The sequence below is a fragment of the Mustela erminea genome, chromosome 4, assembly GCF_009829155.1.
Source record: "Mustela erminea isolate mMusErm1 chromosome 4, mMusErm1.Pri, whole genome shotgun sequence".
Classification (NCBI taxonomy): domain Eukaryota; kingdom Metazoa; phylum Chordata; class Mammalia; order Carnivora; family Mustelidae; genus Mustela; species Mustela erminea.
Genome location: NC_045617.1, coordinates 92,906,706 through 92,932,265, shown reverse-complemented (window position 1 = coordinate 92,932,265; position 25,560 = coordinate 92,906,706). Strand labels below are relative to the sequence as shown.

General features: G+C 38.7%; 1 protein-coding gene across 4 annotated transcripts in view; it reads left to right on the top strand.

Annotated features, from left to right (window-relative positions):
• Positions 1-25,315, top strand: part of LOC116588708 (24-hydroxycholesterol 7-alpha-hydroxylase) — an 89,097-nt gene extending 63,782 nt beyond the window's left edge. For all 4 annotated transcript variants that reach the window (XM_032340168.1, XM_032340167.1, XM_032340165.1 and 1 more), the window contains 4 exons: positions 5,290-5,385; positions 6,245-6,333; positions 21,745-21,832; positions 24,805-25,315. In XM_032340168.1, the coding sequence (XP_032196059.1) occupies positions 5,290-5,385; positions 6,245-6,333; positions 21,745-21,832; positions 24,805-24,876 (345 nt within the window). In that variant the 3' untranslated portion in view covers positions 24,877-25,315. The remainder of the gene's footprint in view (positions 1-5,289; positions 5,386-6,244; positions 6,334-21,744; positions 21,833-24,804) is intronic.
• The last annotated feature ends 245 nt before the right edge of the window (positions 25,316-25,560 follow it).

Sequence of the window (25,560 nt, the reverse complement as noted above, 5' to 3'; positions counted from 1 at the left end):
CCTTTTTATACATTGTTAAATTTGTTTTTACTAATATTTTGTTAAGGATATTTTTGCATCTCAGTTCATGGGAGATAGTGGCCTATAGTTTTCTTTTCTTTTCCTTTCTTTTTTTTTTCCTTTTCTTTCTTTTCACTTCTTTTCTTTTCTTTCCTTTCTTTCTTTTGCACTGTTTTGTCTGGTTTCTATATCATGACAATCACTTAAAAAATATTTTGTGCTTGTCTTGCCCCCTTTCTCATGAACACTCAGATTCCTTTCTTTACTTCTTTTTTTTCTCTTCTACCCTCCCTACTTTCTCTTTCTCCTTCCTTCCTCATTCCATTCTTCTATCCTTCCATCCTTCCTTCTTTTGCTTTCTTTATTTTTATTTGTGTGTAGTGTGTGTGTGTGTGTGTGTGTGTGTGAGAGAGAGAGAGAGAGAGAGAGAGAGAGAGAAAGACTGGAAAAAGAAAAATCAGCAGTATGTTTTTCCTCTTTTTCCCTAACTCTTTTCTTTTTCTCTCATTTCCTCTTTTTGATCTCAGGTTATGAATTTGTTGTGGCCATTAACATTTCTTATTTTCTTAAAGGTAATTTTACTCATTCGAGAACTTTACCAAAAGAAACACCCAAACTCAAACCCAGGCACACACATATACACTTGTGCCCGTACAAACCCAGTGATCATTTATTTATCTGACATGCTCCTTGTTTGACATCAGTACAGAAATCTATGTTTCATCATAGTATAAATCTTTGATTTAAACATTTTTTAAACATTATTATACTTTTCATACATCCAGAGTCTTAATATTTATTTCAATGGCTTTATAATAGGCCACTGAATTGATAGCTTAAATATTTAATTATTGCCTAACTCTCGAGAATTTAGATTGTTTTCCTTTGTGGTTATTTTAATGTGGTATTTATTTGCATCTTTGTGCATAGTAAATTTTTTTAGTGATTATTCTTGAAATGTGTTTTAGTAGTGGAGGCAATAAGCCATTTATAATTCACTGCATATAATTCTCTTATACAACTGAACTGTTTCATAATTCCAACATTATGAATTCCCAATAAAAATTTTTATTAAAAGTAGTTGATGTCTGAAGCAATTAGAAAAGTTATAAAGCAATCATAGTCTCTTACCTCCACTTCCTCACACTCACAGTTTCTTCCTAGAGGACATGAGACCCAGATGGATCCAGGCTCACTCTAGGCCCTTGTGATGGCTCTCTTAGTGAATGTGCAATCAAGAGACATGTATTCAGGATGCCATCTTCCAAGAATACTCCAGAACTTCCTTTCCTTATTTTTCAAAATACCTTTTAATATTTGTAAAAGGTGCAGTAGAGTCTTCTGTACTTACTATTTCTTTTATAAATAAAATAAATACAAACTTTCCTCCGAGGAAGCGTACACTAATCCCTGTGAACTTCTCCCCTCAGAGTTGAGGCTTCAACTTTGAAAATGACAACCTGCACAGCTTTTTAAAAAATTATTACATAAATAAATTATAGTAATTATTTTTAAGAAGGAAACCATTTATTAAAAAAAAAAGTAGTGGGGTTATGGACATTGGGGAGGGTATGTGCTTTGGTGAGTGCTGTGAAGTATGTAAACCTGGTGATTCACAGACCTATACCCCTGGGGATAAAAATATATTATATGTTTATAAAAAATAAAAAGATTAAAAATTAAAAAAAAAAAAGTAAAAGAAGGATATAAAGGTTGCTTAAAATTTTACAAGTCTGATGACCACTAAGAACATTTGGCATTCTCATAATTTCAGATTTTTCCCCTGTAGTCTCTATGTTTTAAAAATTCAGTTGGTGCCATATTATGCTAATTTTCTCATAATCTGCTTTTATGTTAATAGTAGTTCACCAAAGTTTTCTATTTCAATAAAAGACATCTACACCACTTTGAATTATAGCATAATAATGTAATCATGGACATAGTATTGATTTTTAAATCGGTTCCCTATTCCTAAATGTGTGTGGCTTCCAGTTGTTTATAAACAGTGCAAAGATAGGCATCTGTATAGTCAAATCCTGGTACACAATAATAATTAATTCCTTAGTATAAATTCATACAACATGGTCCTTTCAACCTTCATAAATTTTCTAAAACAGGTGGAATGTCTGTTGAACATATTAATGGGTTCCCAGAAATTAGGACTATAAAAACATTTCAAATGAGGTCATCTGTGTCAAGCATTGGCAGAGGTTCATGTTTTCTCCCCCATTGGACAACTGGTCAGAGTTTCTTGCTGGGAATGCTGCAGGCGCTCTCTTCCTGCTCTTTCTTGATATTGTCTGAACATGGTCTCATTGTTTATTTTTGCTTCTGTACTTATTCTCTTCTATATTTTTGGAACAGATTAAAACAGACAATACTACCCACTTTCTTTGACTTATTCTATTCCTTCTTTTTCTTTATTATATTATCTTTCCAAAACTTTTAAACTTCTACCAGTATTCTCTTTTCAAGGTGTTGTACTTTTCGTACACAGTTAATCGGCAAGAATGCCCAGAAAAGAATAAACAAGGAAGTGTTGGAAAATATGAATGATTAAAGACTATTAATTATATTCTCAAGGTATTAAAACATGTTATAAAACTACATCAATTAAAATGGTATGAAATAAAATAAAATGGTATGATATTGGTGTCAGACTAGATGTTCAGTATCAGTATAACAGACTGGATAGATACCAGAGAAGAAAACCCTTTTGTACGTAAGAACATAATATAGGATAAATGAATCATTATAAGTCAATTAAGGGGGAAGAGATTAATATGTGTTTTGGGACGACTGGCTAAAAAGTGGCATTTTTTTTCTCAACATTGCTTTGTACGCTTAGAATTGAGAATCCCAAAGAGTTTTATCTATGCGAATTATATCTACTGAGATTAACTTTATTAGAAACTAAAGCTGAGAAATTATTATAAAGTTTATTTGGCAAATAAAAAAATAACAAGGAACTTACTACATGTTAAAATAATAGCATGGGTCTATGAAACATAACTGTAGTTTCCAAAACATAAAAAATGTAGAAGAATAGCATCATTTTAAGTTTTTGCAAATCTGTCTAATGCCTTGCTAATAGAATACATCTGGGTTCCCATAAACGTGCCTGGAATCAATCTGTTGTAATATATCATTTCTGTTCATGGAAATGAAGAAAATCCAGCCTCACACAGACATGTCACTGGAAAAGGAATTGGTATTACAATAGCTTCTTCAGATATGGCTGTTCTCCCATACCTCACTGAAACTCAATAGTGGGACTTTCTCTCTCTTTTTTAAAAAGATTTAATTTATTTGTTTGAGAAAGAGAGCTAGAGAGAAATAGCACGAGCAGGGGGAGGGGCAGAGGGAGAGCGAGAATCAGACTCCCCACTGAGCCAGGAGCCCAACTCGGGGCTCCATTCCAGAACCCTGGGATCATGACCGGAGCTGAAGGAAGACTCCTAACCAACTGAGCCACCCAGGCGCCTGCTCCCAACAGTGGGAGTGTCTTAAAAGTTTATTGCAATCTGAAATATTAATGAGTTTTATGTACTCAGTTACATGAAAATCCTTTGGTTTGTCCTATACTTTGAATGAGTCTTTTACCCAAGAATGACTTTTGATCTTGCAAAGCTTCTGAAAAGGTCTTGAGAACTCCTAGAAGTTTCTATACTGCCTTTGAGAACCACTATGTTAAAGAGAAAAGAGCTTAGGATTCATCAATGAAACCACAAAGATGAACAGATTTGAATGTATCATATTAAAATTTAACATGTATTTTTTAAAGGTATAATCCAAGTTAAATGTAAACCAAAAATTATGAACAAATGTTAATATAAGTACGACACAAGGGTAAATAGTTTTAATATTTAAAGAACTCGCAGATCAGTAAGTAAAGCATGAATCTCACATAGATTAATGAGGACAGTACATAAACACAAGAGTTCATAGGAGAAAATAACTTCACATGGAAATATGCTCAACAGAAACATAATAATGTTTGCAGCAACCAAAAATTAGCTATTAAAAATGTCAGACTAGCAGAGAAGAGGGCAAAGAAATTGACATTCATATATTATAGCTAGAAACATATTTAGGTACAAGATTTGAGGAACATTTGCGCAAAAGGAATTGCACATCTTTGTCAAAAGATTTTACATGAAAAAGGCTTTGCGGAAGAAGATGCTTTGGATGGCATTATTTATTATAGGAAAAAAAACCCTAGGGCATGATTAAATTATTTATGGTTTAATCTACCCAGTAAAAGATTAAACAGACATTGGAGATAAAACTTCACAATGTGTCTACAATGCAAAGGAAAAAATACTTCGGCTATAAAATTAGGTGAACCAAGTGAGATTCAAAAATTAACGATTCAGCATGATAAAAATACATTTAACAACAATAACAACAAAACACTAAACTGTTAGTGTTTAGGGGTGTGGGAGTTACTAATAAAATGTTTCTGTCTCAGTAAAGTTGATAGCCATCTAGTGGTTACACCCCGTGGGAGAGCTCTTTGCCCTATGGTTCCTGAACATGATGATGTAAGGGTGATTTATATATCATGAAAACCTCCAATAACCTAAATGGGGAAAGACAATGCAGACTCTCCTGCTTGAGGAAACACACTGCTTAGCCTGAGTCCCATAGCCACAGTGATCCCAAACACAAAATCAACCAAAGAGATGTACAACACGTGCTTTGCCCTATGTCTTCCTAACCAGTTGTCTTCATATTCTTTCTGCCCTAACAGTTGCTTCAGGAGTGAGGAAAAAAAAAAGAGGGAGAGATTGAAAAAATCCACTCCCTCTTCCCAGACCCTATCATGAGTGTCGCAGGGACAGAACACCCATTGCCCTATCCTCAGTGCTACTGTGGCCAGTGTCCTGTCTCAGATTTTCCTGTTCCAGAACCACAACCTGGAAGTCCACTGTGGCCCCCATCACCAAAAGCACTTCTGTAAACCCCAATTTCGAACGTCAAAAGCTGTACCACAGCAGGCATATACTAGTTTCTAAAATTTTCTCATTTATCTCATTTATCTAATATCTTTCCCTTGTGTAACCAAATTTATAGACACATGTAACTAATCATCAGAATTAGAACACAGCCATTGCCTAAATTGGAAAATAGAAATTATCTTTCCAGGAAAGAATTAGATTTTCTTACCATTGATTATAAAATGTATGTGTCTTCTCTACAATATAGTTGGAGCATAATTTTTAATGACCCAAACTCTCTTGAAAGCAGATTTCAAAAAATAACTCAAAACTGATTTTTCTATCATAGAATTACACTGTTCCTTCTGGTGACTTGTTGATGTTGTCTCCATTTTGGCTGCATAGAAATCCGAAATATTTTCCTGAACCTGAATTGTTCAAACCTGTAAGTTATCTCTTTCAATATACTTTGTCCTTTTATTTTAATTTCTTTTATGCCAGAAGTATGAATTCATAGATTAACTATCACTCTATCATTAAACAGCCCTATTCTCTGGTAACTAACAACCAAGTTGACTATAAAGGAAGAATTAGACTTATAATATGGGTGGAATAACATAAATGAGATAGAAAAGTTTTTGGAATAAAATTCACTAATTTTAAATAAATGATCTGAAAGCTGCAATGTTCATTAAAGTAAATATGTCTAGTTCTGATAGAAGACTTCTATTCATCAGGCTGTTGCTCCTGTTATTGGTTTCCAAGGAGTATAACAAAAGAAAAACAAGGCAGATTAAAACTGCTTTACTGTTGCTTAAAATTGGGGAGTTACAGGGCTGAGCAGAATCTTAAGAGTTCATTTAATCCATTCTCTGCCTTTAGGTAAAAGTTTTTTAAAAATGGCATCCAGATGTATTCATTTCACATCCCAAGTCCCCTCCACTAAGCAGGGCTGCCAGTAACTCACTGAATTTATTACCGAGGGCAATTCTGTGATGGGGACTGAGACCTTATTATAAATAGTCTTCCTTTTCTGAGGTCAATTCCTCTGAGGTGGCTGATTTACCTTATCATTTACATTTACCACTTAACAGAATTCTTTTTAAATCTTTTTATTTATTGGTTCACATTCCAAAAACACAATTGTGTCTGATATTAATAACAGGTTGGAAAAAAATTACCAACAGCCCTGCAACTTTATATGCGAGGATTAGCTGTACAAAGTCATTTTTAGCCTAGAGAAATAAAGTTAAGCTTATTTATATAAGGCTGATTTGGAAAAAAAAAATGCTTTCTTCCCACAGGAACGTTGGAAAAAAGCAAATTTAGAGAAGCACGCTTTCTTGGACTGGTTTTTGGCATTTGGAAGCGGGAAGTACCAGTGTCCTGGAAGGTCAGTGAGACAGCTGAGCCACGTTTATCCAGAAAGTCTAAGAAAGATGATGGCTCTGAAGGGGAAAACATTGGCTTAATCCCCCTTTTCTTTATTATCAAACTACAGGGAGATCCAGGAGTCCACGTTTCATTTGGTTGGCCAGTTGTATTGTGCGATGTCTTTGTGGGAATGTCTACCATGGCTTCTGATGGGTTACCTCATGAGAACAAAATATTATGATTGCTGCTGTACGATGACACAGGGTCATTAAAAGTATTTTTATAGAAAAGATTAGAGTAGGGCATGCCTTAGTTTATATAATCATGCTTATATTACATGTGAGAGACATGGGGTGGTAAGATCTACCAGATTTGGAAAATAATTAGAAATGGGATTGATCAAAGGGAAGGATTTGTGGAGGGCTGTGGCTTGAAGGTAGGTGGCTGGAAGATGTGGAAATAGAGAAATCAGGAGCAAGAGAAAGTTTAGTGGACAAGGTGTCACGTTTTCCTTTGAAAACTAGTCTGAGATGTGGCAAAATATGAATCCTATAACCAAATTCTATAGGTCAAATCTGAAGGTTGAATAAATGTAACAATAAATAAAACCTCCATAGTCTAGTTTTTCTATTGTTTCTGCTTTTAGAAGTCCTTAACTTTTCTGTTATTAATTTTAAGTAGCCAACCCATGAAACATTGTTCCTAAAGACAGACAAAGCAGAATTTTTCAGGAAAGCGAAGGACTCCATTTGGACAGTGTTCTAGCAAAATGGATCTTTTCACTAGAAATTTAATCCCACAGATCTTTAGTATAATCCTCAGAAAATTGCACCCATTCTAAATTTGTCTACTAAGAGCCAATTTATTTTCTCATCCACCAAACACTTAGTGAGTCAGAGAAAATTGCCTTTAAAGTAGCTGACAATCAAAGTTCATCATGAAGGCATAGGCTTATGGCTTTGCAGCTGTCACGCCTTGGAGTTCAGTCCACTGAGGCATTATGAGGACCCCTCTCATTAATGAACACAGAAGGTTTTGCTGAATTTAGTAAATAAGTATTCAGTGCTGCTATCAGCTGCCAACCAAAAATCAGAATGCAAGAATATTGTTCTTGCTCTGAATAATGGGAATTCCAGAAATATGTTTTGGAGGAAGAACCCCTTGTTAGGTACTTCCCCATTGCTGGGAAGCCCTTGGATACAGGAAGGAAGGGAACTCTTCCCAGTAATTCTATTGCTGAAGAAGTCCAGTAGTTTTGCAGAAAAACAGGGAAAAGCAGCAAGAGCTAGCAGATTTCTTCAGCAATGGTAGAAAGCAGAATAAGGAGTTGCCTTGCAGTGGACATTCTCCTCTTAAACTGTGAATTTAGATGGACTAGAATGGGATTTCCAGTGTTGAGTGGGTTTGTGAGAGTGGATGATCTCAGCACAAAGGAATGTGCTTGCTCTATTGCAAACCCGCCTCCCCACCCCACCAGCCAACAGCCTTAATTTCCCTTGCTTCCCATCCCTGCAAGAGGATGCCTGGTTGACTATCTTACTGTGGTCATTGATATGGGTTACATTCCAGTGTAAAACAATAGCCCTGATCTTTGGCAAGATGCCTCACTTACATAAGCTTGCTTGGAGAGGAAGAGGGTGTAGTAAGAGCTTGAGAGATGGAAATGAAGTGTGGATTCCTCAGGAGTAGAAAGTGTGACCTCAACTTTTTTTGTGGGCCTTTGGGTCCTTCTTATATCCTTGGGCAGTACTAGTACAAGTCATGGTCTTGTCTTGAATTACTAATGAATTACTAATGAAAATCACCCAGCAATGGGAAAATTAATTCAAACATAGGTCCAGCTGATAGTAGATCAGTAGTAGTAGTGTTCAACCTGACAGGTATCTCTGAAGCACCTGATATTAGTATGTTTATTCTTTCATTCAGTAAATATTTATTGAGAGTATGCTCTCTGGCAGGATAGGGTTCTAGGAGTTACCTTGGAAAACAAAATAAGGGATGAAGTGCCTTCCCTCAAGGAAGTTTTAGTCTTAAGTCACTTCAGGAACCACTGGGGAAATTCAAAGACACATAACATTCTTTTTTTTTTTTTTTTAATGTAGATTTTTTTTTTTAAGATATTATTTATTTGACAGACAGAGATCACAAGTAGGCAGAGAGGCAAGCAGAGAGAGGGGGGAAGCAGGCTCCCTTTTGAGCAGAGAGCCCGATGCGGGGCTCGATCCCAGGACCCTGGAACCATGACCTAAGTCAAAGGCAGAGGCTTTAACCCACTGAGCCACCCAGGTGCCCCGATACATAACATTCTTGAGTTACTTATAATGTAGCTGGGGAGATGAGACAGAGCAACATGAGAAACAAGCTCTTCTTTTTTTTTTTTTTTTAAGATTTTATTTATTTATTTGACGGAGATCACAAGTAGGCAGAGAGGCAGGCAGAGAGAGAGGAGGAAGCAGGCTCCCTGCTGAACAGAGAGCCCGATGTGGGACTTGATCCCAGGACCCTGAGATCATAATCTGAGCTGAAGGTAGAGGCTTAACCCACTGAGCCACCCAGGCACCCCTAGAGAAACAAGCTCTTCTTAACACCATGCTGACTGGTGAGAAATGCCAGATGACATACATACATAATAACCACCTTTGGAGTTTTGAGGAAGATTAGAAAAGGCCTTAGGGACTAGATGGGAATCATCGGTAAGCAGCCAGAGGAAAGCATACCTCCCGAGGGCCAGGGACAGTGATTACAAAGTCTGAGGGGAGGAAGAAAAACAAGCACTCACAGGAATGGAATGGAACTCAATGTATCCCTATGTTGGGGTTTGTGGAGCTCTGCATACTGTTGCTTCTACTTGTGAATTTGAACGATAATACAATCTTAATAATTGTGCCTTATTCAGTAAAATAGCCTTGCAGTACTTTGAGAAGTACTTATATACTTAGAAATTGCTGATTGCTTTTGAGGAGCGAGCACACTCAGTCTCTATGGATTTCATGAGAAGTTGCAAATTCAGTTTACTGTAAGGAATTTGTTACATAAACAAACGCATCCCCTCGACTCTGGTTGTTAAGTAGACTTGAACAAACTGTATTTATGTATCTAATTGTTTCTTAACATTTTCACTGTGCTCTGCACATGTCCTGGAGGGCCTATAAAAAAGGGTTAGGAGTGAGGGTGGGAAGGGGTGGATATGGTTAATTCCAAGACAGAGTCAGGCAGCCAGAACCCTTGATGAATTTTTAGCCCCGCTTCTCTCTCTTACGGCTTTACTGAGGAGCAGTGACTTACTGGAAGGAGCCCAGAAACCATGGGCAAAATCGCAATCATTCCTTTCCCAGCCATTTCTTTTTGACACTTCATTATGAGGCTAAGATTTAAGTGTGTCAAGAACAGAAGAAGCAATTCAAGACTCACTTTTGATACTTGGGTCCAAGTGCTTCTAAAATAAAACATGTTCATTTCTGAGCAGAACATGTCAGAGAAGACCCTCTTTTCCTTCTGTTTACAAACTAGATCTCCAGCTCCTCCGTGGAACACAGAATAGCAGGATGGGGTTTGTATCTGTGGAGAGGAAGAAAGGGCACTCTTGCCCCGGCCAGGGGTATGTGGGGGGGGGGGGGATCTTCTACTGCTCTCCCCTCTTTTTTTTTTTTTTTTTTTTTTTGATGGGCTTTCTCCCCTCATCCAACTCAGTGACTACTTTTGAACCAGTTAGAAGCACCTGATCAGAAAGAGGGTTTCATTCCTAGGAAATCAGGACGGAATTAAAACTTAACGGTGTTGCTGTACTGCCCATGGGCTATTGTCTCCGCATCTTCTAATGCCTTCTCTTCCCTTCCTAATAGCCCTCTCTTTCATTTGGGCATCCATGGGATTTGGGGGTGCTGATTCCACCCCCAACTCCATAGGAGTGGAGCCCCGTTCCCTAAGCCCATCCGTAAATCCCATCTCTGTCCCTGCCCTCCTTTCCCACAGTGATTTGCTTCAGTGTTGGTGTGTGTTTTAAGCAGTGTAATGAACTACCAAGCTTTCTGTTGAGACTTGTGGGTCAAACATAATCATTCCTTATGGGATGTGAATAAAGAAGCATTTGGCCCCCAAAACTGTTGGCAGCTATTTTGAGACGATAAAAGCAGGCAGTGTTAGGATGCAGTTGGTACCGTAGAACAGTGCGGCAGAGGCAAACTGCCTCCCTGGGAACATCGCTGAGCTGCTGGAGTGATCTCTGCCCAAGGCCAGCGTCAGCTCTCAGTTTTCCAGGTACATAAAGCAGTGCATTCCCTTCAATATAGGAACCAGTCAGATGTGAGTTCTCTATCACTTGCAACCAAAAACATCCTAAGCCATATAATTTTCCTCAAAAGCGAAAGTGTTCTTCCAAGGTTTATTGAATTCCACAAAATACTGTGTTAACACGCTCAGCCGTATCCATGAATTGCTTTTCTAAATAGCTTGCCCTTTGCAGAGGGGCTGAGTTTCCTTCACTGGGGGTGTATCACAAAACAAAAGTAAATGTCACATCTTAAATTTTTTTCTGGAATCTGGAATTTAAAATATACCGTGAGATCATTTTTATTTGGTGAGTACTTAACCTCACTGAAGTCAGTGCTGTTCCTTTGCCCTTTGCTTGAATAGGAAGCTAGAAACACTGTATCTAACCTCCAAGCTCATAGCTCATCTGTTCTGGAGCTTCGCCTCTAGAAGGGGTAGTGGGAGGATCTCCAGTAGCAACTCTTGAGAAAGTGCCCTCCTGCTTTGACGAAATAGAGAACAATGTGCCAAGTCCAGGACAGAGGTGCTCCCATCCTTTCTTCTTTTACTTCTTACAAGCTTTCTCACCTCTTTCCCCTCTGTATAGTTCCCATTCTCTTCTCTTTTCCGCAGGCTTTCTTCTTGTCCTTCTCTTCCACTTACCTTTATTCCTTTCTCCCCTCCCTACCTTATTCTGGGTTTCCCGCCTTATTCAGTGTCAGCATCTGCCTGTTCACTCTACAGATTACGTCCTCACCATCCTCCCCAATTAAAAGTGTTTCATGTATAGCTGAGACAGTCTTTATCATTGTGAATTTTGTACTGAAACTAAAAAAGTTGATAAACTACATATTTTAACATGTTTCTTTTTCCCCTTTCTCCTTGTCAACGTCTTCTAGATCAGTGCTTCTTAAAGTGTGATTCCCCAGACTACCAATAGTTAACACTACCTGGAAACTTGCAAAAATGCAAATTCTTTGGCCCTTCCCCAGACTACCGAATCAGAAACTTTGGGAGCAGGTTACAGCAATGGGTGTTTTAACGAGCCTTCCAGGGGACTCTGACGCAGGTGAAAGTTTGATAACCCCTGGGCCAGAATACTTTGCGTCCTGCCACCAAACTGATTTCATTTTCCTAAAAGATTTCAAAGACAGATGAGGTTGTGGGGAAAATACTTCCCCTTTAAGCGGAGTAGCCAGGCTTCCATGAAGGATGCCTGTGAAAGTATGTCTGTCTGCTGCCTTCTCTGAATTCCAGGGCGAGATCATTCTATTTTCATAAGCTGCAGCTGGTAGCAACTAGGAATATACTTCAGAGCCCCTGCTCCTGGCAACCGTGGCAGTTTTCCAGTCCATGCTAGCATTGCCCGCAATGACTTCGGGGGGAGGGGAGGAGCAAGAGATTTTCTTTTCAAATGCGAGAGAGGGAATAATCTCAAAATCAAGATGTTAAACTAAAACCATTCATTTCCTGTAATCTTATCATCCCTTTAGTACCCCCTGCTTCTTTCAGATGGAGCCCTACTGTGGACCCTCTACTTCTCCCTCTCTTTGGCCATCCATGACACCCCACCTCCTAAACCAGGTCTTCACGTACCACCATCAGGTGACATGAAGGCTTCCCAAGCCTTCTCCCATGCTCTGTTGTCTCTTCTTTCAATCCATCTTACTCACCACACACAGATTAATTGTCCTCAAATAATCAACTCAGACTGCCACTCTCATTAAGACTCTGGCACCACTGTCTACAGGCCAAGCTCATCAGCCTAGAACTCCAGACTCTCCATGATCTGATGCTGATTGTACCTTTCCCAACATGGGGCGGCACTGCCCCAGAGGGTCAACCAGCTGCCCGCAATGACCGTGTCTGCCCCTTCGCTTGATCGTGCTCTCTGCTGTGTGTCGAATGCCCACACTCAACATGTCTACTTAGTTAAGGCCCATTTCCTTCCATCAAGGTCTAGCTCAGGTGCTCCAGATCACAGCACTCTCTCCAGACTCCAGACTTCCACAGCCCTTTTGTTTCTACCTTTACTCATAGTGTCACGCTTTCTGTCTCTCCATGTGCATTACGAGTGTGAGGTCTGTTTCGTCAAGACTCTGTGCTTTTGAGGCCTGTGTAGTAGTGCTCCCTGAACATTTATCTACAAACAGGGAAAACACACAAGTACGAAGTATTTAAGGAATTTTCAAAATGTTCATATTTTAATGAGCTTTATTTGTAGATGTGTAATGTTGTCCTTGTAAGTGTAAAAAATAAATCTGTTGTAAATAATATGCCTCATTATTTTCACTGTTTTGACATAAGAGCATTAAGAAAACATTCCTAACATGAACATAGCTCAGCTTGCTTGTGTAAAAATACAAATTTATGAAGCCCATTTTCTTTGACATAAAAAGTTCTTAATGTCACAGATATGTGTATGTTAGTATCTGATATTTTAGGTACCCAACAAAATTCAATAACATAGTAAAGGCTGGAAAACACTTTTTTGCAAGTGTAGAAAAAAAATGACTAGTGAATAATTGAGGTAATTTTGCTACAATATTCAAATATTTGGATTTAGAGAAAATGCCATTTTTAGTATATATTATTCATTATCTGTATTATTAATTCACCTTAGCTTTCCTTTAGATAGGTTATCAATCAAAATATCTAGAACTAATATGAAATATGTTAACTGTATGCTCTTTTAATGACTAATACTAACTTAATAACTAAACTAACCTAACACTCAAAGATAAAAGAAGAAAAAATATTAGACCTCTCTAATACACAGCATGCATTGGTCAAAACCTCCATTATCATTTTACCAAATGGGAAGTGGAGTTTTATAATTTTAAAGAACATTGCAGGGACTTGAGTTAGTTAAGGAAATGCCTTATGGACTGTAGTGGGAAGCTCTTTTAATGAATTGATAAATATATTTTCTAATTATCTCTAATCAAAACCTATATAGTATTGCTAACATGTTTACGCTTAAATAGCTTGTGAACATCGGTCTTTTCTCCATTCTCCTTCTACGTCATAAAGGAACTCTATGTTGAGGCCCTTCTATAATGCTCAAAGAGACCGTGTTTCCACACACAGGTAAAATTTTTGAATAAGCACAATTTATTCACTAGGTCTGCAGCACATTCAGGATCAAAGACCCAACCTTATCACTCAAACCCTCCACGAACAGGGTCCTCCTGCTCTGCCAGCTTCATCTCTCGCCACCTCACCTCCTGGAAGGCAGGGTGTGAAGCCCTCACTGACCCCTCGATGTTCCAGGGCCCCTTGTGAGACTGTACCTTGGAACAGGTTGTCCCTCTGCCCTGAGAGCCTTCTTTCCTGGAGCAGCCGCCACCCTGCCCTCCAGAGTGTTTATTGTCCTTAGGCTGCCACCGTGCCTCTGCTCTAAGGACTGGACAGAACGAGTGCCAACGGCCCTCTATGCCAGGGGGCCCAGCTCACAGCACTGCACTGTTCTTTAGCAGACTGGTGTCAGGGAAGGGCTAAAGCCAGAGTGGCAAGAAAACAGGATTTGTTTGGATCAAGTGGAACCTGTAAAACTGATGTGTAATTCACAAATGCAGAATTAGCCAGTATTTCTTCAGGGCTGCCAGGTAAGCATTGAATATTGGGAAGTTCCCGCTTATTCTCCTGACCCAAAACGTCAGCTCAGTTATCTGAGAAGGGATCTCATCCAATTTACTTCCAAGAAGGGAGTTAGCTAAGTACTGAGAATTGGTCATTTTAGTCACTGGGAACTTTGATGTCAAATTTCATATGTTGGTGCTCGTGACATTTTCCATTTGCTATAAGGGCTTCATGGGGCTTTAGGAGATACCACTCTCTTTTCGTTATTCTACTACTTTGGCTACTCCTTCCCAGTGTGCTTTGTTCATCTTTCTCACCTTCCTGACCTCCATATTTTGGAGTGTCCCAGAATTCTCGTGTCAGTGTTCTAGGTTTTTTTTTTCTTTTCTTTTCTTTTTTCTATTTAACTTCCTCCCTAAGTGAGCTCTCTGGTCTCACGGCGGTAAATAATCCTCTGCATAATGATGACCCTGTATTTATATCTCGTATGTCTCCAGTCCTGATTGAATCCCTCCTAAACATCAGGCCCGTTTACCCAGCCTCCCCGTCAGCATCTGCACGGCATGTCTGGACAGCAAGCTATGCTTAACAGGTCCAAAACTGAGCTCTGGAAGACAGCTCCTCAGCCTGCTCTCCCTTCCGTCCCCACTATTGCTGAGGTAAAGAGCAACTGTATCCGAAATTCATCTGCAGGTCAAAAGTCACTCTTGACTCTGTGTCTTCCACATCCATAAGGCAAAGCCCATCATCCAGAGGATATCCAGTCTCTCACTCTGACTCATGACTATGTCTACCGTCCTGGTCCAAGTCACCACTTTCTATTGTCTGAAAAATATGTAAAGTCTTCCTAATCAGTTTTCTGGCTTTCATCTACATCACCTTGTGTTTCATTTTCAGTGTAGCAGACAGAATAATTCTTTTGAAACCTAAGTTGTATTTGCTCAAAATGATCCAATGACGTCCCGTCTCACTGAATAAACTGTAGTCTTCAGCATGCCCCATGGGCTCTCTACTTGCCAGGGGTATCTCTCTCAGCACCCCCCACCCCACCAGCTTCTTGCTCATCTTTGGCAATACTAGCCTCCTCGTTGTTGCTCATTCTTCTTCCTCTGGATTTGTGCACCTTCTACTGCCTCTGCATGGAATTCTGTACCCAGATATTCATATGGCCCATTCTCATCCTTCATTCTAATGTCTGCTGAAATGTCACCTCTTCCTGGAGAACCTCTTCACCTGAAACATTGTAGCACATGCCATCATTCCCTTTTTCTCTTACCTTGTCTTACTTATTATTTTAGTAGTTATTTTTGTACCTCATATATGCATTCCTTGTTTATTTATTTGCTGCCTACTCTAAGACTAGAATTTAAGCATTTTAATGAAAGCATGAGTGGGTTTTTGTTTGTTTGTTTGTTTATGGAAATAACTTTTGTTAACTTCAGCATTTAGAAGAGCATAAAGCATGGAAAGACAATAAGTACCGAATGGTTCAATGAATGGAGATCACATTTTATCATAAGAACTCTTAGTACATAACGTGACAGTTCACTGTTCCCATAACTGTCACTGTTCCAGGAGGGGTAAGGAAGAAGGGCCTATGACTTATATCCACACCCTTGGTTATCTTCTCCAAATTTGACCCTTAGTGTTCTGTGATGTTTGTTCCAGTCCCAGCTCCTCATGGAAGACGAGGTGCTGTTTCCTTCACACTGTCTCCAGCAGAGATAGGAAAGTGAGGCTCTTCACACCTCCTATTATTTTATTATCTCTTTATTCTTCAAGACACTGTCTGACAGGACCATGTAAGTGCATCACTCTTGACTGCACATTTAAAAAATTATACAGGTTTGATTTCAGACCATCACAACAAAGCAATTAGAGTGAATCAAATGAAATCTGTGGTTTCCCAGTGCACATAAAAGTCATGTTTACGCTACACTGTGGTTCATTAAGTGTGCAATAGCATTATGTCTAAAAAATGCACATACCTGACTTTAAAAATACTTTATGGCTAAAAAATGCTAACTATAAACTAAGCTGAACTTTTGGCAAGTAGTAATCACTGGTCACAGATCACCATAACGAGTGTAATAATAATGAAGAAGTCTGAGATACTGTGAAAATTACCAAAATGTGACAGGCACAAGGTGAGCACATGTTGTTGGAAACATGGCAGCAGTAGACTTGCTCAGTGCAGGGTTGCCACAAACCTTACATTTGTAAAAGAAGCAGTGTCTGTGAAAGATGATAAAATGAGGTATGCTTGTGGTACAGTCAAGAAAATAAAAATTGCACATGGCGGGGGGACGCCTGGGTGGCTCAGTGGGTTAAAGCCTCTGCCTTCGGCTCAGGTCATGGTCTCAGGGTCCTGGGATAGAGCCCCGCATCGGGCTCTCTGCTCGGCAGGGAGCCTTCTTCCCCTCCTCTCTCTCTATCTGCCTCTCTGCCTACTTGTGATCTCTGCTGTCAAATAAATAAATAAATAAAATTTTTTTTAAATTGCACATGGGGCACATGGGTGGCTTAGTCAGTTAAGCATCCAACTTGTGATTTCAACTTAAGTCATGATCTCCTGTGTCGTAAGATTGAGCCCACATTGGGCTCTGTACTCAGTCAGGAGTCTGCTTGAGATTCTCTCTCTCCCTCTGCTCCTCCCCCTCCATTCATGCTCTCTTTCTCTCTCTCTTTCAAATAAATAACTAATTTTTTTTAAAAAATTGTACATAAAATATTTCTTTTACTGGGGCACCTGGGTGGCTCAGTCAGTTAAGTGTCTGACTCTTGATTTGACTTGGGTCATGATCTCAGGGTTGTGGAATTGAGCCCCAAGTTCCCCAAGGTCTCATAACACCCAAGTTGGACTCTGTGCTCAACACAGAGTCAGCTGCAGACTCTCTCTCTCCCTCTCTTTCTGCCCCTCCTACTCATTCTCTCTCTCTCAAATAAATAAAATCTTTAAAAATATATATTTCTTTTACTATAGCCCAAGAGAAAAGCACTTCACAGAAGTCCCCTATCCCTACCATTGTCTCCTGTAACAGAGCTGTGCTTGTCTGTTGCAAAATAGCCACAGAGCAATCACCCTCCTTTTCACTTCATCCCTTCCCCAAGGACTTGCTTTCACTCCAATATCCATCACCTTCCTCCATTGGTGCATTTCTCTAAGCCTGAGTGTAGAACAACACTGGGGGCTTTCAGCATGACTGTCCACCATTGTCCTTTGGACCTGAGTTCTTCAAAACAGTCCTTCGTGGGCATGGCACACCATTTCCCCCTCTCTTAAGATATGTTCAAAATGTGTGTTCTTCAAATTCTCTACTGAATAACTGACGGCCATTTCAACACTCTCTTTCTCTCTTTCACATAGCCCCCAAAGGCAATCATCTTTTTTTCCTATGAGATGTTATGCTCCATATCTATAAAGAGGAAATTAAATATTTACCACCAAATTATCAAGGCTGGTCTCTCTCATGATAGAGTTAGTGTATTATTATAAAAAACAATGTTTCCTTTTTTGTCTTTCAAATCCTCAAAGATGTTTTTCTGTTGTCATCTGGCTTTCATAATTTCTGATGAGAAGTCTGTCATCATTTTAATTAATTAATTAATTTGCTTATTTATTTATTTTGTCTCCCTCCTCCCCCATGGCTTTTAAGATTTTTTCCTTTGTCACTTTTTTTAATAATTTGGTTATGATTTGCCTTGGAATAGTTTTCTTTACGTTTCTTTTGCTTTGGGTTCATTGTACTTCTTAGCTCTGTAAATTAATAGTTTTAACAAATTTTAAAATGTTTCAGCTATTATTTCTTCAAATATTTTTCTTATCTATCTGCATCACCAAATTACATGTATGCTAGAGTCTTTGATATTATTTTATAGGTTACTTATACTCCATTTATTTCTTTTTGTAGTCTTTTTATTTTTATTTTTTAAAAGATTTTATTTACTTATTTGACCGACAGAGAGGCAGTGAGGCAGGCGGTGGGGGTGGGAAGCAGGCTTCCCACCGAGCAGGAAGTCTGACGCGGGGCTCTATCCCAGGACCCTGAGATCATGACCTGAGCCGAAGGCAGAGGCTTTAACCCCCAGAGCCATCCAAGCGCCCCTAGTCTTTTTAATCTATGTACTTCATTTTGGATATTTTCTGTTGTTCCAATAAGTACCATGATCTTTTCTTTTGCAGTGGCTTATCTTCTGTAAATCCCACCCAGTGTATTTTCATCAAAGAGATTATATTCTTCATTGCTATAAATTCAGTCTGATTTTTTTAATTTTCCCATTTCTTTCTACATTGTGCTTCTTCCTTTTTGAACATCTGGATTATATCTAACTAGCTATCTCTAAGATCTGTCATTTCAGCATCTATTTCTTTTGAATGGTTTTTCTCTTACTTACATGCCATATTTCCCTGTTTCTTCTAGGCATGATTATTTTTTTAATAAATTCAAGACATAGATGTTAAGTGTCACAGATACTAAATTTTATTGTATTCCTTTAGTTTTAGGCTTTACTGTGGCATGTAGTTAGTTGCTCAGAAAAACAAGTTTTGAAGACTTGTTATTAAGCTTTGAGGAGTGACACTTAATTTTAAGATAAAATAATACCACTTCCAAGGCCATAACCTTTTAAAGACCTAATCAATTGTCTTTGTTACAGGATCTTCCCACTCTGGTGGGAACACAAGCTTCCATAACTTGTGGGAGCCCTGTGCATTACTCAGCTTATGGCTCCTTAGCTTTCTTTTTCATCTTTCTTCTCCACCTCAGTAGCTTTCTCTCACTTGCTGAGATCAGTACTCAGCCAAATACCCAAGGAGACTCCCATGTAGTTCTCGGAAGCACTCTTGCTGCCTCTGTGAAACTTTCTCCTCTCTTTTATTCTTTCTTCCAAATTCTTCCCTGAACTTTGATCTCTGTCTTTTTAATGGGATGAGACCCTCAGGTCTGTGTGGGCTTTTCCGTCCTTGCACTGTGACCTGGAATCTGCCATGGACGGTGAGTTATAGATTGCAGGACTCACCTCATTTATTTCTTTTCTCTTGGAAATTTCCATCCTACACTGTAAGTCTTGCTCAGTTTTGCTGGGTTTTTTTTTCCTTTCTTACTCAGTTTTTGAGTTATTTAGGGCAGGACATGGCCAGAAGTGGAAGTTCCATTTTGTTAGGAATTTGACAGAAATTTAGTTGTGAGAAATTCTGAGCCTGCACACAAATTCGCAGACTTGCTTTTTCTTAGAATTGCTTTCTGATTCAAATGAGTAAATATTGTATATATTTTACTCTAACAGACATTGATAGTCCTTAGAATAAATTGTTTTTAGCCCATATAAGTAAGTAGGGTCAAATTCACATTATATATATTTGTGAAGAAGTGATGTGTTATCTAAGTGGGTTTTAACAATAGCTGGAGTACTCAGGATTTCATTTGAAGTAAAATATAGTCAAGAATACTAGTAGGCGGGGCGCCTGGGTGGCTCAGTGGGTTAAGCCGCTGCCTTCGGCTCAGGTCATGATCTCAGGGTCCTGGGATCGAGTCCTGCGTCGGGCTCTCTGCTCAGCAGGGAGCCTGCTTCCTTCTCTCTCTCTCTCTGCCTGCCTCTCAGTGTACTTGTAATTTCTCTCTGTCAAATAAATAAATAAAATCTTTAAAAAAAAAAAAAGAATACTAGTAGGCAACAAATGTAATTATCTGAAATGAATATAAGATCACTCATAATCATTCAGTCGTTCAATGAATATTGAGGATTCAATGGAACAGTGGTTCCCATCATTTGTGAATACAATATTTTATAAGGGGGTAGGGCTTGCAATTAATTAACTGTAATATGGTAGGATATAGTCAGATTGTAAAGACATTGGTGGAAAACTATGTAAAGTGCCACTGAAGCACAGAGAAAGAAAGCTGGAAAGGACCGGAAATTGAATTTGTTTTATGGAAGGTATCTATTTCCATCATCTATTCATTCATTGATTCTTCCATTATATTGCATTCAGAACATGATTAGGCACCAGTACAGTACTCTGCACTGATAAGTCCCAACAATACAGTTCCTCCTCTAGGAGAGAAATGGCTAATAAACAATTGCAATTCAGTGCAATAGATGCTATGGCTGAGGTGTGTACATGGGACCACAGAAGTGGAGAGGAAGCATGCCTTGTCGTTGAAGCAAGTGATCAGAGAATGCCTCCAGAGGAGACTGAGCTGCAACAGAGAGTGTCACCATTCAAGAGATGTTAGGTATACAGGGTGGCTGGAGCATGGGTTTCAAAGAGGAGTCAGTGGGGAGGAAGTTGGGGTGATAGAGAGGCAGCATATTTTCAAAGGTTGTCCATGTTCTCCTATGGCATTTGGAAGAAAATAGGAAGCATTTGATAGATTATGTCTGTGACTGTGTCAAATGAGGATAGTTTTACATTTTAGGAAGTTCACTCCAGTGGTAGAGTGAAGGATAAAATAGAGTGAAGTGAAACTGGAAACAGGAAGATTAGTCTGGAAGCTGAGATAATTTAGTAATCCTGGAGATCAATCATGAAGAACCTCACTGAGGCAATTGTGGAGAGACTAGAGATAAGGAGAGAGATCAGGTAGTATTGAGAAGATAAAACAAAAGGGCCTAGTGCCTAACTGGATATAGAAAGTGAAGCAGAGGATTGAGTCTCTGATGACTTAAAATTTTCTGACCTGTTGGGCCAATTGTATTCATTAAGAGCTAGGACCCCTACGAGGCATTGCCTACCCCAAGGAGAGCTCAAAACAACTCACTGAGATGCAAGAAAAAACAGCAGAATTCCATTTATATTCTTCTCTATATTTTTAGTTTCTCTTTGTGTGTGTCTGTGTCTTGCAAAGTATGTAGTAAACTAATACAGTAGTATGTGTATATACTTTATAAGTAAATGAGTATCAATGTGTTGTCGGGTATGCTCAAATATTTCATTATCAGGGTGTATGATCAAAAAGTTTGGAGACATCTGAGTGAAGAGTTACAAAGGGAATAATAAATGTGATAGTTATGGGAAATTTGGTAGTGATGGGGTAGTTATGGGTATTTGCCTATGAACATTTAGGCAGTAATTTCTAATGGACAGTAGGAGTCTAGATCAAACAAGTGTCCAATAGAACTTCATGTGATCATGCAAAATGTTTTAAAGATGTACTGTCCAATATCGAGATCAGTAGCCACATACGGCTATTGAGTACTTAAAATATGGCTAGTACAACTGAAGATCTGAAATTTTTCATTTGGTTTAACTTTAATTTATTTAAGTTGAAATAACCACACATAGGTAGTGGCTACCATGATGGGAAGCACTGATATGAACTTTGAAGAGACCTGGACTCTCATTTGTTAGTGCTTCCACTGGCTAAGCATTTTACATACATTTTTAAGCAATTTAATTATCTCAGCTACCCTCTGGAGTAGACAGTATTATAAAAGAAAAGAACAAGTTTTTCCTTATTCTATCTTTTTAATGGTAAAAGTTCCTAAAGTGAAAAAGAGCATCCTTGCTCTGATATATGCATGCTTTCTAGATATTCTCTCTTGGTAGATATTTATGCATCTTTCACAACCAAGTGATAATTTCATATTTTCTTTTCAGGTGGTTTGCGCTGTTACAGATTCAAATATGCATTATTTTAATACTTTATAAATATGACTGTAGTCTTCTAGATCCATTACCAAAGCAGGTAAGTGTTTTCAGGATTTTAATTATCACGGTTTTTAATTTTGGTATAAATTCTAACACCTTGGTTTTAACTACTACAGATAAGCTGCTAATTTCCTTATGTAGGCTTAATCTTAACAGGTGTTTTACATGGAACTGGACTGAGAAGATACCTCTTAATTCCCTTACTTCTGGATCTGACCTATATGTCATGGAACCACAAGACCAGCACCAAATAGCAGTGTTCCCACCACTTACAGTGTTAAGGAGGTCCCCGGTGAATTCACCAATTTTTGACATTGTTTCTTGTGCTAAATTGACATGGCCTTAATTTTGGGCTTATTTCCCTAAAGAGGTGTGTCTATGGGTCCCAAAATGAACCATCAGTTTTAGAGGCAAGTCATAGACCTTAGTCCATTTGGGAAGCAACAGCATGGAAGAAAAGAGCAGACAGTGAGCAACAGTAAAGACAGTAAGCAAGAATGAAAAGTCTGTGACCTTACTCCTACCACTGACCATTGAATTGTATAATCATTGAACTCCTCTGTGTTCCTATAGGTCTGTTCTCCTAGACTAGTGTCTTTCAAACATGTGCAAACATCAGAATGACCTGGAATCAGAATACTGGACCCCCACCCCTTGACTGCATGATCTAGGGACATCTAGGGAGGGGCAATAATTTGCATTTTTAAAAAATATCTAATTTATTTATTTGACAGAGATCACAAGTAGACAGAGAGGCAGGCAGAGAGGAGAAAGCAGACTCCCCACAGAACAGAGAGCACGATGTGGGGCTCAATCCCAGGACCCTGGGATCATGACCTGAGCCGAAGGCAGAGGCTTTAACCCACTGAGCCACCCAGGTGCCCCAATAATTTGCATTTTTATCCAGTTCCCAGTGCTGTTGATGCTGCTGCTCTGAATAACACTCTTTGAGGACCACTGTCCTAGGCAACAGGGAAAGTTTAATTCAATTCCAGATGTTTGGAAGTCATTTTGAAGACTCTGGATAAAATGTGCTGTTTCAACTGAGGATAAAACTCAGAAATTAAGCATTGCAATTTCAGGGCTGTTCCCATAGCCTGTAGTGCTTTGATTTACTCTTGATATAATAAGGCTAATGTATGGAGGGATAAATAAAACTCTTGGGTGACATTTCAATAGAAATTATGTAAGTGCCTAAGTGACACAGACAATATTATATTACTCATAAATATGCACATTTCAGCACTTTCTCCTGATTTCTTTTGCACTTCTATTTTGAGTACATTAACTACCAGCGATGAAGAGCCCTCAAAATCCTACCATGAAAGGGAAACCAAAAAACCCTTCACAAAGGTTCTCAGCAAGTATAGTTTTATTATCAAAATGAAGATCAGGGCCAGGAATATACTCACAAAATACCAGTTCCTGGTCCATTGAGTTGAATGTCACAATTTTGCCCAGGACTGATTCCCCATCCAAATATTTTCCCACCAGTGAGAGGACACAGAAATGCCTTACCAGATTAGAAGGATGACATTTGTCAAAACCATGTAAACCTAACTCCAGCAATCAGTAATTTTCACCAGTTTCTTTGGCAAGATTTTGCCCAGTTCTCTCTTCCTAGCTAAGAATTCTATTAGTTATATTTATTATACTGAGCTACACAACATTCTATTTCTGTTTTGACATACTAAGAACGTATTTTTTAAAGATTTTATTTATTTATTTGACAGACAGAGATCACAAGTAGGCAGAGAGGCAGGCAGAGAGAGAGGAGGAAACAGGGTCTCCGCGGAGCAGAGAGCCTGAGGCAGGGCTCGGTCCCAGGACCCTGGGATCACAACCCGAGCCGAAGGCAGAGGCCTTTACCCACTGAGCCACCCAGGTGTCCCACTAAGAACATTTTTAAAGAAATATCTCACAAAAGGGAAAAAAAGAAATATTATTTCATTTTGTAAAAAGTATGTCTAAATGAATTCTCATGATCTCAAAGGGCATTTCATTTCATAATTCTTATTCTAGAAAGAGATAAATTAAAATTATGCAATTGTTGGATTTGTTTTAATAAGGTACAATGAGGTGATCAAAAAATACAGGGAATGACCTTCAAATTACCAGGCTTTTGTATAAGATGGGAGGGGATGGGCTGCCAAGGCATGTTCTGAACACTCTTGTCAAGCATGGGGGCATCTCTGGGCCTGGAAATTAGCTTCCCCAAAGAAATATACTTGTCATAGTAGCAAAAATCAAATTCTAGAACCCCCAATTTTAATTTTTCTGGAGTCCAGTGTTTTATTTTATCTCAAAGAGTCTTAGGAAATTAATTTTAACTCTCATTAAGAACCAAGCACTAAACAAATACTAGAGAGCTTTCCAAGATCCACAACTAGGCAGCAGTGTCCAGATGCTAACAATAGGGGCTGTTCATTTTGAGCATTTATAAGACCAACTTCAATTCTCCTGCAAAAGCAAGCACATTTTTGCTAATACGTTGAAGTTTTGTTTGTTCGTTTGGTTGGCTTTGTTCTGTTTTGCCTTTTGGGGGGTCATGAGTCCTTAGATAATCTCACGAAAACTATGGATCCCTTTTTTTAGAAAAGTATGTAACTTTTCATACCCAGAAATTTGCAGTTGCAATTTCAAGGAGTCCATGACAACCCTGCACCTCATTCTGTCAATGCCCCTAGGAATCTCCGTGTTAAGAAGCCCACTCTATGTCTTGTTGCATTCAAACCTGACAATAGACTGATGACTTAAATTGGACTGATTGTCTTTTCCCTGTTCTTGATTTCTGCCCACCCTCAAGGCTGATAGAACAGGTTGCAAATGTCCATTCCTTCTGTGGAAGGCTAAAATTGATTCTTGACATTATAAGACACATAAAGCAAACACATCTGGTTTTCTAAACCTAGACTTTGTACTTTTAGAGATAATTACACTTGAATAAACCTTTGGTCTAAAACCTTATGTCTCTTAATTTTTATATTTCTTCTACATTTCTGCTTTTAGAGTCCTCTCCATTTGGTGGGTGTCCAACAGCCAGAAGGACAATGCCGAATTGAATTTAAACAAAGAAAATGACATCTGTTGGGTCTAAAGAGGGCCGGGGCCTTCTGGAAGAGTGATTGTCCCCATCCACTAGCCTGGCAGCATCTAGACCTGAGCTCTGCTAAAACATACTGCTTAACTTAGTTTTAGGATTTAGTTCAAGAGCATGTCTAAATGGTAGGTGTATTTGGTAACTTAAGAGTAGACCAAGAATCTGACATCACTCTCACCAGGTCTGAATACAGGGATTATAGAAGATGTTTAAATGATTTTTAAAAGATGCATTTCCCCAGGAGTTGCAATTTGGTTTCATGCATAACTGTATTAAACTTTAAATAGAAATAGTGCCACTTGAATGAAAATCTTAGTAAACTATGAAGGCCACATACTTAAATTTCTATTTTGAAAAAGGCTAAAAGTCTTAGAGTCTAAGAAAATATTAAAACAGTTATTTCTGGAATTTTTTTTAGTTTTCTCAGTATTATTCTCAAATGGCAATTGCAATTCTTTTTTTGTTTTTTAATTTTTTTTTAAGATTTTATTTATTTGACAGACAGAGATCACAAGTAGGCAGAGAGGCAGGCACAGAGAGATGAGGAAGCAGGCTCCCTGCCAAGCAGAGAGCCCAATATATGACTCGATCCCAGGACCCTGAGATCATGACCAGAGCCAAAGGCAGAGGCTTAACCCACTGAGCCACCCAGGCGCCCAGCAATT